Source organism: Pleurodeles waltl, chromosome 5, assembly GCF_031143425.1.
Source record: "Pleurodeles waltl isolate 20211129_DDA chromosome 5, aPleWal1.hap1.20221129, whole genome shotgun sequence".
Taxonomy (NCBI): domain Eukaryota; kingdom Metazoa; phylum Chordata; class Amphibia; order Caudata; family Salamandridae; genus Pleurodeles; species Pleurodeles waltl.
Window position 1 is genome coordinate 805,421,600 of NC_090444.1, and position 16,140 is coordinate 805,437,739.

Below are 16,140 nucleotides of genomic sequence, written 5' to 3' on the forward strand. Positions count from 1 at the left end.
TTTTCTGTAGGCCTATGAATCAAGGTCCAAAACTAGAATGTGCAATCTTCTGGGGGATAACAATAGTGAAGTCTCTGATGAACAAGATGGCCTTATCTATCTAGGATGTGTTCACTCTTATATGGAACCTCATGTTCCCTTTCTGCTTTCTTCAGCAGCCCAACAAAACTCTGAACAGTTTTGTCTGGTGCACTGCAGGAAATTAGCAAGCTACGCAGAAGAGTAGACCACACTTTGAACACATTTACTTAACAGCTGCATGAGTATTGGTTCATCCATTTCTTCCATCACGTGAAATAAAAGCAATAGCGAGTGTAGCAACCATAAACGAGATTTGTCCCACAACTAAGTATTACCATCACATGTTCGTGGTATCACTAGCTTAAAATGTTTTAGCACCACTGCTTCCAAAAGACACCCTATCATTTTACTTGTCTTGTGTTTTGTCCTTCTTCACATGTGTGCCTTACTTGGTGAGCCCCTCATATCATCAGGGTCTACCGGGTTGCCTTGCCTAGAACACAACACAGAAACTCCATGCTTCTTCAAGTATTCTAGAGAGTAATGCTGTGAATATTTTTTTGTAGATCCCTCCAAGCGAGAAGCATGGGAATTCATTAGTGCACCCTAGTGGGAGCTTTAGCCTATCAGAATCTCACTGCATCATCTCTTATTCTTGTCTGAAAAAGATGGAAAAATACCCCAGACATCCCAATGGTTCATCTTGCTTCTTGCCTAGCATCCAGTAACCTCAGAATCCTCTGTCAGAAGTATGAGCATTCTCCCATCAACTTTCTTGTGCTACATTCTAATTGGATTGGAATAAAAGACTCTCCACTTATTCGAAACTCAACAGCTGATTGCATTGATCCTTGGACTCTGCCATGTAACACCTAGGAGATGCTGCAGTACCTCTATATTGGCCAACACCTGCTTCAGACAAAAGAATAAAAACCCAGACCCATCATGAGAACTGAAGCCCAGCAAGAGCCCAGTTCAGACTGATGACCCTCTTTCTGAGAATACTGGAAATAATCCAGGAGACTTATGTCCCTGCCCTCTTAGCAACTAAGCTTGAGAGGTATGTGGTCTCTTAAGTCTAGCACCTGCGTCAGCATGTTTTGAAAATACCTATCTTCTTTCAGTTTGAATTGCTGTATGATTTGAGTCCTGGAGTTTACTTTCAGGCTTGGTCTGGGACAGATAATAGGCTTGGGCAACACAATGAAAATGCCCATCGTTAGCCAATTAGGTAGGTAGCTAAAAAAGCAGCCCATGTTTTCAAATTGGGGCAGTTTGGAACTTGTAAAGACATTCTTTGTAATTGTTTTGGAAAGTACGGATGACTGCATGGCTTTTGAGCTTGCTGTAGGCAGTGTTTGTTTTAATGTCTAGGAAACCAATAGTTATAACCAGCACAGCAGTCCATAACAATAGCTCACACACTGACTTTTCACACCAGCCCATTGCCCACGACCTGATAGCATAATTGCTGGAAGTAAAGGTGCGGGGTGTGCTGCAGCATCCCCAAAATTAACCATGCTGGAACTCAGAAGGTGAATGATCAATAAAGATGCCTTTAAATGTATTTTTACCTTGTCACATATGCTGTGGTTCAAAGACCCAGGTCAAATGTCAGGCTATGTCTTCTGACATACTGCTGCTTACTTGAACGTGGAGACTGGTGTTTACTTTTCTTTCTCGGATTTTATAGTTAGAGGATTTTGTATTGTGAACTGTCTGACAATCTTAGAGGTAGTATGAAAGGAAAATATCGAGACACTTTACTTGGTGATGTGCAAATGGTGACTATCTGCAGATAATCAGTTTCCACACATTATACTTTGTGCGCTATATAGTTTTATCGATAAAACTGCATATCCGTACACATTTTGTAGCCATTTCAAAGAAAAATGTGCTATCTGCAAATGACACACAATGCATTAGTAATATATTTGTGATAGTGAGTTCTAAAATGCACCACTGGCTCCATACCAGACCACTACCAATCTCCTGCTGAATGGGTGTGACCCATTTACTATACTTTTTCTTTGCATGACGGCTGGATTTTCACAATCCCTGTGACTTCAGTGATGTAACGATGATGCCAGCACCCCCACTCTGAAAATTGTTCCAACACCACTGCCTGAGTGCACTAAGGGCCAGTACAGCCCTGTTTAGTTTACTTACTAAAGTGATTTGTACATTAAGGACTGGGGCGAAAATGGAGGTAGAGACAACACCCCTCATCCTCCCTGAGGGCTAAAATATTCACCAGCTTCATTATTGGGGATGTTTAAGGGATAAAGTACAGCCAGCTGTACATTAAAAGGATATTGCAAGTCACAGAGGAGTTCCATAGCCATATAGAAGAATGAGGATGTAGGCTGAGTTCCTTTGTAAGGTTATGGAACTCCATTATTATGTACGCCAGGGGATACTTTATCCCATATATTGTACGTGGATACTAACATGATAGCGACAGAAACAGCAAAGAAAGGAGAAAATGCTTCTGTCCATAAGAACTTTGATATGAATTGATAGTTTTGTGACACATGAACTTTGCAGGAGCGCACATGGCCCATTCTGTACTGAATATTTTCAGAGTATTGGGTGACAAGGAGTTAACCATTAAATTAAAATTTACAATTCTGTGAAGCCCATCTGATTACACAAAAAGGACAAGGAATCACTATTAAAGTTTAGTAGGTTTATTACAAATTAGTAATCATTCCAACATTTTAGCATATCAAAATCAGGTTATAGAGCTATAAAATGAAAATCGGCAGTCTGAAACTCCGAAACAGGTTTAATCTTTTCAATATAAGGCCTAGAAAGATTTCTGTCACAGCAATTCAAAAACTAAGAAACAAGATCTGCCATTCTATAAACGAATTCAAGTTCCTTCTATGTAGCACAAATTGAAGCTAAATAAGAGCTAAATTGAAGGGTCGACACGTAAGGTACGTTTCAGCATTGCAAAGACTTAAGTAGAAGTCTTCCAAAAGTAAGGGACTCAATGTTAGCATGGGATCTAAAGGTCTGGACCTCTCCGAGTCTAAAAGAGATCTATTGAAATTCAGACAGCGTGAGCACTAAATTAATGTGAAAAGTTCCAGGAAAACTGTATTTTCTGAACACATCATTAGAAACACAATTATGTTCCCTTCTCACAGGATGCACTTGCAACATGAAGAGATTATCCCATCCCTTGAAACACTTACAAACCGGTCTGCTTTGAGTTTCTTCTTCCCAGCTAGTGAATGAATGGGAAGCACCCCAAATCATCCAGTCCGTGCCAAGGACTTCTTGCTCGACCTTTCTATCTCTAACGCACCATGCTCCTTTTACCAGCTAATGTGTACCTGCAAAGGAAAAAAAAACGTGAAGCACAGAAAACACATTTCATGTGTTAAAATGAAGGCCTACTCTGGCTCATTTAATTAAGCTCCCATTAATGAGCATTGTTAAATTCTTGATTATAACTGTAGGCCTAACTTCAGAATAAATGTAAAATACCAGCAGTCAGTACATGGTTACATATACAAATTGCTTTTCAATAAATGCATCATTTAAAAAGGCAAACGTAAATATGATCTACAAATTGTATGTTAAAGCACCAACTTCATCAACAGTTTGTACTGCTCCACTTTTGGCTCGTGCCAGAATGCACAAAATTAGCAAGCGCATATAAAAATGTTACGTCATTAGCCACGCGGCCTCGTGCTCTGTGATCGCAAACAAGCACACCCTTGGTGAGGCTGTAATTCGATGCTCGTCTCTGTTGTCTCTTTAAACAGCTCAATTCATCTCTTTACTTATAGGCACTACTTGAATTCCTTCAGCGAGTCGTCGATCGGCGGCAGGAGAATAAGATGACCCTGAAGAATGTGGCTATGGTAATGGCACCTAACCTCTTCTCCTACCACGGGTCTCGCTTGAAAGCAAATGAACAAAGTGAACTCACTATGGCTGCGGGCACAGCCAATGTCATGCTCCTCATGATCAAATACCAAGGGATCCTCTGGACAGTGAGTACATTCTACAACGGGTTTAAGCCCTTTTGTTGAAATCAGGCTGTTGTGTCAAACTCTCAGTACCGAAACCTGGATCACAATGATAAAAATAAGGAGAGACAGTTTTATTTTCTTCGTTATTTTTGTAACACATCTAATCTGCTTTTTCTCCCTTCTGCCCCTTACCCCCCTCCTACTTTCTGTTTTTTTGTTTTTGCTTGATCGCCTCCTTTTTTTTCTTTTGGAAATGAACAGTTGGCACATTTTTTGGAGTGTGTGTGTGTGACAGCACATGGACCGTGAAAGGCAAAACCCATATCCCCTATGGTCCCAGTACATGTGGAAATTGTTTATTATAATGTAATAATAAACAATGACGACAGATCTGCTTCTCATATGGTTGTTATACACAGATTGGAGTGTTTTGTTTGGTAGCCTTTTGGGAGTCCAACAAAAATAAAACTCTTGTGAATTCAGGCTTTTTTTTAAGTCACTGCCAGTGTTTGACATCATGGTAAGGGTTTCTTTGGGAATACAGACATATCAAAAGCATGTTCAGAAAAACTGACATTTTAAGGACCCCTTTATTACACTAGTCCCAAGACCACTATTTGCCAAGGGGCCACGTTTTTTTCTTTAAAAAAAAAAAAGCTGTAATACCCTTGTGGCCTATCCTGTGACTTGACATGTGCTGTGTAGTTTACAAAGCCTCCTAGAAATACCAAAAAAACTTAATTTGGCATTATTCAATGGTTCTCCGACTGTCCTACATGATGTGTACCCCTTCACTGGATTATAGATAGTCCTCCAGCATATGGTGAGGAGTTACTATGGTTGTTTTCCTTGTCCCATGGAAAAATATATGCCAAGACTTTTCTTGCACTTCTGCAAAATTGTGGTGTTGCATGTACTTCTTTACATTTACTGCACTACTTTGACTATCTGATTTAATTGCAAGTTTGGAATCCTGGTAGGTGAATGTATGTTTCTAGTATTTGTATAGCACACACCCAGCCAAAAGGCATGGAGCGCTGTACAGAGTCAAAGTTCAGCATTAAGCCAATGATATAGTAAGTAGTTAGGCTGTGGACAGTTAATGCTTTGTGATGTAGTATTCTTTAAAGAGCGGAGTCTTCAACTCCTTACAAAACGTTTGGAGTGTGGGGCGGTCTTAGATAACATGGGGATGTTGTTCTAGATCCTAAGCAAATAGATGAAAAAGGCTTGCTGCCTTATTTTCTGCTTTTTCCACATTTCTCAGTTTGAAGTGTACTGGCTGCAGGGGTGTCAAGGACCACCAGAAATGGTGAGCTTGCCTTAAAGATAAGTAGGGGGTGCGGGTTGTGAGGGCTTAGTAAATGATGCTGCTGGTTTTGAAATGGATACAGGCCGGCAAGGGCGCCAATGGGGTTCCAACAGAATGGGCATGATATGATGAGACTGCTGCATCATCTACAATGGGTAAGGTAGCTGTCCCCATGCTGCAGTGTAATCTGAAGCTAGACCTGTAGTCGTGAAGTAGATGGTTATCACTGATGTGATCTTGGAGTTGAAAATACACTGCTTTTTAAATTATCTTGCCGATGAATGGTAGGTGAGTTATACACCAGTAGTCTGCGAGGTCGTCTGGGCCTAGTGTGGGTTTCATTAAGAGTGGGAGGATCTAGCCTGTCTTGAGAGCTTCTGGAAAGATACTTTGAGTGAGGATGCATTAACAATCATGAGTAGGAGTATGAGACTGTCCCCTGAGAGGGTTTAAATGAAGGATGAGGATAAGTCACCATCTTCATAAGAAGTGACTTTGAGGGCATTTAGTATTTCTGTGAGATCTGTAAGAGATAAGGCTTTGAAGCTGACCTTTGCTTGATTCTACAGGAAAGGGTAGATGTAAGAGCTGTAGTTGGCTCATTTTTCTCGGTGTGTTTTCAGCTCTTCTGTATATTTTTCATTGAAGAAGTTGATGGCATTGTACTTTTATGTGAGGAATAGATGTGTCCCACATGGTTTTGATGCAATGCTTGCTTGTCTTGTTCTGTTTTTTTTGCTGGCTTTATTGATGGTGTTGGTACAGTACTTTGTATTGGCTGGTGTGATAAACTGACTGCATACTGCGCAAAGGGACTTCAGTATCATGTTTCATAGGAAGTTATGTTCTTTCATTTTATTTCTTGTCTGCAAATGGATCATTTATTTGTCAGCAAGGTCTTTAGAGTAACAGTGTAAGAAAGGCTTTGCAAATATTTGTGAATATTCTCAAAGGCCTGATTTTGTGTTTTTTTAAATATCAGTCATAGTCACTCACAAGCTATAAAAGTGGGGAGTAACTGGCGCAAAGCATTTGTGAAAGAAAATTATAGATGGAGCAATTAAAGGAGAAGGCCAGCCAGCTACCAGGGCCAACAGACGCTCTTAATCTCATCCACGGCAATTTGAGGGTTTATATCCTAAATCAGAGAGCACTGTTCTCCGTTGAAACATGACCTTGTACAAGTTGACTCAGGAAATATGGATGCTTGCTACCAAGTGAACAAATAAATCAGCTCTACCTTGCAGGGCTTTTTCAATCGTGTTTCTTATTTGGAAGCAGGACGAGAGGGATCAGGCCTTGGTAGTCTCAAATTATTGACTCATCAATCCATACTTGCCTGCTCAGTTTTGACCACCATATAAGATGCGATAAGTTTCTCTGAAACACAACATGAACATCTTAAAGTACAATTGCAAAGAATGAAAGAGTTGATGATGATTACTTCTAAAATATACTTGTCATTGAAGGTAGCATGAAAGGAGAAAAATCTTATTATTCCTTCAGTTTAGCAGTATGAGAGAATGTAATTGATATTAGAACATTGGAATGTTGAGTACTCCATTTAAGACAGTGGAGTGCTCCAGGCTTCTTCCTAATGGCTGGTAGAAGCCCAGAGCATCAACATTGTAATGTTTTTTTTTTCCAGTGTTGCTTCTGTAAACAAAGGCCTCATGGAGCCCAAGGGGGTTGAAATCCTATTTTTTACTAAGTAGAACATTCTGCTCTCTAGGGGTGAAATGTTCTAATAGCCCACCATAGCTGTGCCACACCAGCAGTTAAAGGCCTGCTCCCTCGTTAAAGGCCCTCACCTTCGGCACAGTGCTTTCACGCTGGAGCTGTCCTTTAATGGCCAGTATAGCCCACTATGGTGGGCTGTAAGGCCATAAAAAATACTTCTATGTTTTGTGATTTAAAGGAAGACTTTGAACCAAACTTTAAATCTGAGCAATTGCCTGAGAAGTGTTGCTAGATGGTGCTCTTGGAAAGTACAGTATAAATAATTAAATTGAAAGGGAGAACAAAATGAAGGTCAATAAGTGAATTAAAAAAAATAATGATGACTTTGAAAAGCTTTCACAAGGGAAACAGATGACTGTATATTGGAAGAAGTTTGTAATCAAACTATTTTACCTAGTTTAAGTCTTTTTATTCTGGCTCGGTCAAAAACCTATCCACAGACACATGTTGTTTTCAGTAATTATAAGAAGAGGGCACCCTAAATCAAACTGAGATGAGAATTGTGTTAGAGGCTTAACGACAAAGAAAAAATAGTTTTATAGGAAAAGGGGACTGTAGAGAAAAATCACATTTTCAAAGCCAGCAGGTGGCATTGGCTGACATTGTTTTGAATTTGTTATATTCTGATAGAGACTTCTAGCTGTGTATTCCCCACCTTTTGAATATTCCCCAGGAGTCAGACTGAATCTGAAAACTTTTCAGCAGTACCTCGTTGCACTGCCAGGTGGCACTGTGCAGCTCCTCACTGACACTTTTGTGCTCCAGAAATGTACAGCTTCTGTATAGGCACCACCCCTGCACACTGACATTGGTCCCAATTTTTCTGTGCCATCTGACATGGATCCAGATCTCCCTTAGTGTCTCTCAAAGACATTTATCTCTAAATTTTTCTACAGTGTCCACTGGATGTCACCGCCAAAAACAACAGATTTTAAGCCCTGTAGGGACTGTCGTAAACAAATGTCTGTGACAGATCTCCACTAGGTATTACTGTGGGTTCTGGGGTTGTGCCAGAACCCCAAGGTCTACAGCCACTGCACGTTGATTAACCTAAAGGCCTTCAGGGACGCAAGGTAAAACTTTGCAACACCAAGCATAAGAAAACTTAGAGTCGGGACTGTTCCAAGCCGTTGTCCACGTCCAAAGTTCGATCCCAGTCCTGTTCCTGGTGTTGACGAAGCCGCTCTAAGTGCGGGTCCTCTTCACTGTTAAAATCATCGGGTAAGTCAAAAAAGAAACACAGGACATTGAGGTGGGATTCTCCTGCCTCCCCCACTTACCTGAACAGGCACAGCGAAGGAGCCACACTTTTCACTCCACAAGCTGGCTGACTTCATAGCCTGTCCTGCAGCTGGTTCTGACACAATCCGGATTTCTGTGGCCTACCGCAACACAGTTTGAAGAGTTCCGCACAGTCGTGCTCCAATTTTTCAAATCCCTGCTGACACCCGCTGGCGTGCTTTCAGACTCCAAGGGGCCGATAGGCCTACCATCTGGAGTTCCTCTCGCAGGTTCGTCATTGGCACTAGTTGGGCACTCTGAGCCTATCTTGCCTCCCGCTCGTGTCCCAACCCCACTTCAGGCACCACGACATGTGCCGGCTCTGGGGAATTCAATACCAATGTCGACGCTGGTGGAGGAGGTCTCAAAAGTTTTTTCCGATGCAAAGTTGATGCTGGTTTGTCCTTGACCGATGTCACACCCTATTCCACTCAAGGAGCTACTTACCCCACTGGATTTCTCACCTCCACAAGTTTGAACACACACTTTTCACTATTTTTTTTGGAACAAAAATCAGACAATGGCTGTGACCTGGGTACAAGTTTGCTCAACCCTACATGGATGATAGTTGGTATGATGTATGAGGACTAACCAGAATCTAGTGGCCTCAATACCTCCCCTCTCACCCACTGGACCGGCCACGGAGGAATCCACTTACTACTCCATGGTGATGTGAACGGCAGTCAAAGTCCTTGACCTCCAGCTCATCACTTTAGAGGTTAAACCAGCATTCTGGCAGAAGTGCTCCAACCAGGGCAACCCTTTTCTGAGTCCCATCTTCCATTTAACGAGGCACAGATGGCTACCAAAATGGGGGCTTGGGCCAAGCCTTGTTCGGGCCCCCAGTCAATCGACAAGTAATGCTACTTTTCCTTTTCAGACCCTTTCACCTGAAAGCCTTGTGGTGCAAGCCTCCAAAAGCAGATCTAATTCAAACATATTCTTTACCACTCATCCTAACAGTTAATTTAAATGAGTGGAAAAGTTTGGCAAATGTGTGTTTTCTTCCACCAGTCTAGTCCTCTGCTCAGTTAGTGCCCGCTGCTTGTTGGGACACGATGCCCATGCCCTTAGGTATTTGGTAACACAAGTCCTGCCTGGTGCGCCAGACAATTCAGGATGGTTGTGATGCGGCCAAGTTCACAATTTGTTATAGCTTGGACACCACTGATTCCATTGTGTGGACCATAGGCACTAGTGTTGCCATGTGCTTCCATGTGTGGCTTTGCTCAACTAACTTCTCAGACAGTGCCCAGTCCTCACCAATGGACAAACCTTTTGACTGGACTTTCCTGTTCAGGGACAAGGCCGGTTCTGCTTTATAGAGTTTAATGGAGAGCAGGGCTCCCGCTCGCTCTCAGCCTTTCTGTCCCACATCCCAACCTCTATAGTTCCACCACTCCTTTGGTGGATTTACCTGGGGTTCCCTATACCATCAGCATATCTAGTCTCCACAAGGAACCCAGCAGTTTTGAGGTAGAGGCAGAGGTGCCCACAGCCACCGTGGCCAGGGCCCACGGGCCACCCAGTCTGCTGCTCCCCTTGCAGCCTCACCTCCATTCCCCTTTAGCATTCCCATACAGGAGCACAGTAACCCGGTGGAAGACAGAATCCTCTGACTCTACGCTGGTTGGCAGGCAATAACTTCAGACAGGTGGGTTCTACTCATTGTTTGCAGGGGCTATGGTTAAACTTCCTTTCTTCTTCCATGCCTTCCCCAGTCCTCTTAGCAACTACCGGAAACTATTGCTCCATTTTGCAATAAGAAGAGCAAGCACATTTGGCCAAATAGGTTATTAAGAGGGTACCTGTGACAGAAGTAGTTTGTGGTTTTATTCCTGCAACTCTATTGTGTGGCTGAAAAGATGGAGCTCTGCAACCTATGCAAGAGCTGCACCTCTCAGTGCCTTCCTCTGGAAGGAGAAATTCAAAATACTCACCCTAGCCGACGTCTTGTCTGCCCTCAACCCTGCAGACTGGATGGTGGCATTGCCTGCAGGACACTAATTCCACATACCTGTCCTGCTGGCCCACCAGTGATATCTACGGTTTCTGGTAGGACAGCAGCTTTTTTAGTTTGTGGTACTTCCCCTTGGTCTAATCATTGCCTCTAAGGTGTTCATGAAGTTGATGGTAGCAGCTCACAGTTGGAGGTCAGGGGTGCCAGTCTCCCCTAACCTGGTAACTTGGTGTGTTGAAGGTGGGCTAGCCCCAGGCAGTATTCAGCCATCTCCAGAAAACAGCAAACCTCCTGTCATCTTTGGGGTTCCCCTGTCAGTGTGCCAAAGTCACACCTGACTCCTTGTCAGCCCGTCTCTTTCATCATAGCTAGTCTGGAAACTATTCGACTTCATGCCTTTCCCCTGAGAAAGAGAAACCAGGACATTCAGGCTCAGAACTGGATTTCAGTGAGGTCGACTCTGAGGCAGCTGAGACTGATGGCCTCTTGCAGTTTGTTGGTTGAGAGCACCAGGTGCAGGCTCAGCAGTGGCATCTGACGTTTCAGCGTGCTCAACATAAAGGAGATCATATTTTAAAGGAGAAAGGTAAAATATCTACAGTGGTGATTACAGGACCTCAAGTGGGTCAGCAGCAGACATTTCTTTCTCCCCACCCAGAACGGATAGTGGTGACAGACACATCGCCTTAGGGTTGGGGCAGCCATCTGGGAGAGGTGGAAATCAGAGGCCTCTGGGCTCTGGCAGAGTCCCAGCTCCATATCAAGCTTCTGGAGCCGAGAGCCATCCACATGCCATTGAAAGCCTTTGTTCCTTCCATCAAGAGAAGGCTGGTATAGGTGCCCACAGACAGTACCACCACTACAAATCTGGTACTGCAACACACAAGGTGTGGTTGGGTCAAGGACTATGTGCCAGGAGGCACTGCGCCTCGAAACATGGCTGGACTACCAAGGTTTCTTCCTGGTGATGAACCACCTGCCAGGATATTTGATTGCCAGGGCGAATGAATGCAGCCATCTAGCAGATCATGAGTCAATTGCATCTAGAGGTGGCACAAGGTCTCCTCTGTGAATGGTAATAACCTTGACTCAATCTGTTCACCACCACTGTGAGCGCCCAATGTCAGTCCTTCAGCATGTTGGAGTTTCTAAGGCATCTCTTGGTCAGAGAGGAGTTTGTTTCAAGTAGAACTTGGGACTCCTGTATGCCTTTTACGCCTATACCAATCCTGCCCTGACTTCTCAAGTGCATCTAGAACGACAGGTCCCAAGTCATCCTATTGGCTCTGGATTGGGCATGGAGAGTATGGTATACAGAACTCCTGGGCTTGAGCATACGTCCTTCCATGAGGCTGCCCCTTGAGAAAGACCTGCTATTGCAGCAACAAGGCAGGGTTCTGCACCTGGGTTTTCTCAATCTTCACCTTGAAGAACACCTTTGATTTTCCTCCATGTCATTTTGGCAGCCGATCGGCCCTCACCAAAAACTGTATCCACCTGTGGTTGGGACAAAGTTGTGGTTTACTGCTGCACAACTTTGTGGTTTAGTGCTGCACATGTCAGATTGACCCCAGTCTAGGCTATGTTATTTGACATTCTGTGGCTTATACTGTCTCCTACATGGCGAGGCTTTGCTATGGGTATGGGTAAGGGTCATCTTTCAGCCTTCTTACAGCTGACAAATCAGCCCTCAGGTTTTCAGTCATCAGTTGTGATTCGTTTTTTGAAAGGGCTACAACATGTTTTCCCCTTCTCCCTTTATAATGCCCCAGTAGGACCTTAATCTGGTCCACACGTTTTTGATGTGCACTCCATTTGAGTTGCTTCACAGCTCTCCCTTAAGTGTCCTTACTGATAAAAATAGGTTTCTCTTCACCATCACCTTGGCATGGCATGCGAGTGAGCTTCAGATTCTTTGTATCAACCCACCATACATTACCTTCTTCCCAGAGAAACTGGTTTTGCGGGTGTGAGTATCCCATCCACCAAAAGTTGTGACATCATTCCACATCGTACCAAGGAACACTGGGTGAATGATCATCTCCTTGTAGGGTTCTCTGGAGCGAAAAAAGGCAAGTTGGTAAAGAACAGAACCATCTCTTCCTGGATCATGCTCTGCATTTAAAACTGCTACGCAGTGTACAACAAGCAGCCTCCAGAAGAACTGTGTTCTCATTCTACTAGGGCAAAGGTGCCACCACTGCATTGGCATATAGAATCTGTGTCCTAGACATTTGCCAGGTAGCTGTGTGGATGTCACTCCATATATTCACAAAGCACTATTGCCTGGACAGTTGGCTTCTCTAAGAGGAGCATTTTGTCCATTTGTTCCTGCAGGGCTTTCTGGTTTGAGTCCAACCACAGACCTGCCTAGAAATAGGTGCTACTTCAGTATCTATTCAAAAGGTGAGGAATCTGCAGCTTAGAAGTCTCTATCAGAAGAACAAATAACTTACCTTCGGTAACTCCCTGGTGTAGACTCTGGCTGGCCGCAGATTCCTCACCAACCTTCCCTTTCTCCACATTCTGTGATTGGACTTGATCCATTGATAAAATCTCACATCTTGGAATCTCCTTATTGGTCACAACAAATTTGCTCTTGGGGCTCTGTCTGAGGACGCGGACAACCTCAACAGCAACTGACGTCAATAAGCAGTGTGGCTCCTAGATAGGTCCTACGTGTCATTTCTGGAGCAGAACGGCATCAGTGCAGGTCCTCTCAGCGCCTCCTGATGGTGCGCTAAGCTACGGCCGAAATATTCCTTAATTCAGTCTGTGATGCCTTGGTAATATTCAAAGTTGAGAAATCTGTGGCTAGATACAGTACCAGAAAGACTGTTACCAAAGGTAAGTAACTTGTTTATTGGGGCCACTGCCTTGCCCAAGACAGTAAAAAAAAAAAAAAAAAAAGGTACTAGATAAAACAAAAAATATATTTTTTGCCTCAAAAATCACACATTGTTGTAGTAGCCCTTGGCACCGAAGAGAACTACTTAGTGTGTTAATGTGTTCCTTGTACATGAGCAGAATTCAGTCACATTGGAGTAAGCCAATGGCTGAAGTGGGCTGGCATGTTGCCCCATGCTGTGTACTGTACTGACCAGAATTTGAATGTAAATGAACAGACCAACCACAGAAAAAATCGTCTGAAAGCCCCTACAAGTAAGTATATTCTGTAAATTAATTTAGCGAAACCAAACATTTTTGGCTAACACCTGATCAAATAACACACTGCATTATCATCCCACCTCTTCTAGTGAACACAGAGGGTGAACAAACACAGAAATAGCTAGGGCGGTAGAAAAGAGGGTTCCTACAAAAATCGCATAGCTGTTGAATGTTCCAGTTTTACTTCTCCAGGCGCGAGGGACTCTTCTTAAATTTTCAAGGGTGCTACAGTCATTTCTCTAATAGTAGTGATTTTAGCTGTTATTAATTCAAATACCCTTAATCGGTCACTCCTTTCAGAAGGACTATGAGGCCACTTGGGATAGATTTTATTAATCAAATACATGTAATCCTATTAAGAAACAAAACTTTGGCACAGTTTTGTCACTTTGGTAGATTGTCTATCTCTACTCACTAGTCACCAGTCAAGCGCATACCATTAAATTTAAAATACACCGATAACTCTAATTGCGACTTGCATCCTGACAATGGACTATTTTTTCAGTAATTTCCAAAACGTAGACCAGTTGTATTGAGCAAAACTTTAAACTCCATTCAGTATGAACCAACTTTTTGCATTTCAATTTGTGAACCAATTAATTTACTTTTTCTGCCTGCTTCTTTTCCTTCTGGGAGGTTTGTGTGCAGGAGTTAATGGGCTCATGCTAATGCACACTTGCCAGTTCTGGTTGTAAACATCTAGGTCCATTGTCAGTCAGTCAGGCAAATATCTTTATTCGGTCTAATTTACACCATAAAAGTGCATCATAAAACAGCATTACAATTAACACTCATTAAGAGTAATACAACTTCAGTTATAAAATGTAGGTTTCCATTAAAATGCTAAAAGGCAATACAAACAGGATTGTGCAAAATAGCAATAACTTAGATTATTTCACCCTTTCCCTCAATCCAGTTACACAGATATCAAAGTGGGAGAGGACCCCTATCAATAAATACCAGATAACGTTAAAAAGAATCCAATTTCGAACACCCTCAGCACTATATAAAATATATCCTGTAAAATACTTTGTGCATTTAATTGGACAATAAAACAACATGCATGACATGACACATCCCCTTTTTTAAAATGTTATTCATTTGCCTAAAAAAAGACACCCCTTACTTTAGACTTTGCATACTGCCTTCTTGTACGCAAGACCTATGTAAGTCCAGCTAAGTTACTAAAGTTGCAAGTAGGAAACGACCTAGCAGCCAAGTCACATTCAGACATCTCATATCTATTAAAAATGTCAGAGCTTGGTCCCCATTACTAATATTATATTCCCTAAATATTGGTTTTAAAAACTTTTTACGTACTTCTAACAGCTGTAAGCAATCCACTAAAATATGCTGGGTGCTATCCTTTTGTTGTAGGCCACATGTACCTGGTGATCTCTAAATATAATTTTTACTTTGGGGTTGACATAACCAAGATTTAACCCAAATCAAAATTTTAACACTGCGTCTCCTAATTTCCAATTGGGTAGAGCCTCTATATAAGCAACATTTTCGACCTTCTCCCACCCCTCCACCATGTGCTGGGTGGAAATTTCATTTTCTAAGTACTCTAAATCGAATTCTCTTGCACTGTTATTTGTCATATCGTGCAGGACCGCCCTTGGAAGTTGTTCCTCACTCCATTGGTTAACACTAAAACCTAGGAGGGTACATATCTTTTTTAGCCATCCTATCACTTGTGCTGCCCAATTTAGCTTGCTTATCTTTACTTCTGTTTTACACAGTTTTGCAAACTTGGGAGTTCCCTCATCCGTCAGATTCAGCCAGAATTTCAATGTAGCTTTCAGTCCTTGATAACTCCATGCCGTCATTTGGCACTCTACCCTTATAGCCTGTATCATACTTGAAGGTGGTAACGAGAGCAAACGCTTTACACATTTGCTTTCTTCCGTTTCCCAACTTAGCTTCCCAGAAAATGCTAAGACTTCTGTCCCATTTTGGAATTGGGGGCATACCATTGCATTAAAGGCTGAAATTATTGATCTAAGGGCCGGTCTACTGTATTTTCTACTAAGCCGCTTTAATCCACACGCTGATGTTCGTGCTCTGGCTTTTAGAGCTTCTATGTGATCATTCCATCTTAGATTTGAATCGAACCACATACCTAAATAGTTGTATTTTTCAAAATTGTCTACCTTTTCTTCTCCCAGGAACCAGGAGAACTCTCTCTTCTTTTTCCCTAATACCATTACTTTTGTTTCTTTCATGTTTACTATCAGTTTTTTTTCTATGGCAATAGGACACACTAGCCCCCCTCAGAAAACACATCGTCACCCGCAACATCAAGAACGCCCCATGGTTCACCCCCGAAATCCAAGACTCCAAGCGCAAATGCCGCCAAGCGGAGAAAATATGGCGACAAGAACCCTCTACAACCAATTTCTCCACCCTCAAAGCCACCATTCGAACCCATTACCAACTCATACGCACCGCCAAAAGACACCACTACAAGACACGCCTTGACGACAACTCTCAAAACAGCAAGGAATCCTTCACCATCATTAATGAACTAGCCAAACCCAAAGCCAGCAACATAGACCCTTCACACACACAGCCCCTATGTGACGCCCTCTCCAACCACTTCCACCACAAAATCCTGGACATCCACAACAGCTTCATACTACACACACCCCTCACTCACCCAACTC

The 16,140-nt window shown here is 42.7% G+C and overlaps 1 protein-coding gene across 1 annotated transcript in view; it reads left to right on the forward strand.

Annotated features, from left to right (window-relative positions):
* ARHGAP18 (Rho GTPase activating protein 18) overlaps positions 1-16,140 on the forward strand; it is a 544,764-nt gene that overhangs the window by 441,028 nt on the left and 87,596 nt on the right. The window contains exon 11 of the mRNA XM_069234821.1: positions 3,825-4,031. Coding sequence (XP_069090922.1) covers positions 3,825-4,031 — 207 coding nt within the window. The remainder of the gene's footprint in view (positions 1-3,824; positions 4,032-16,140) is intronic.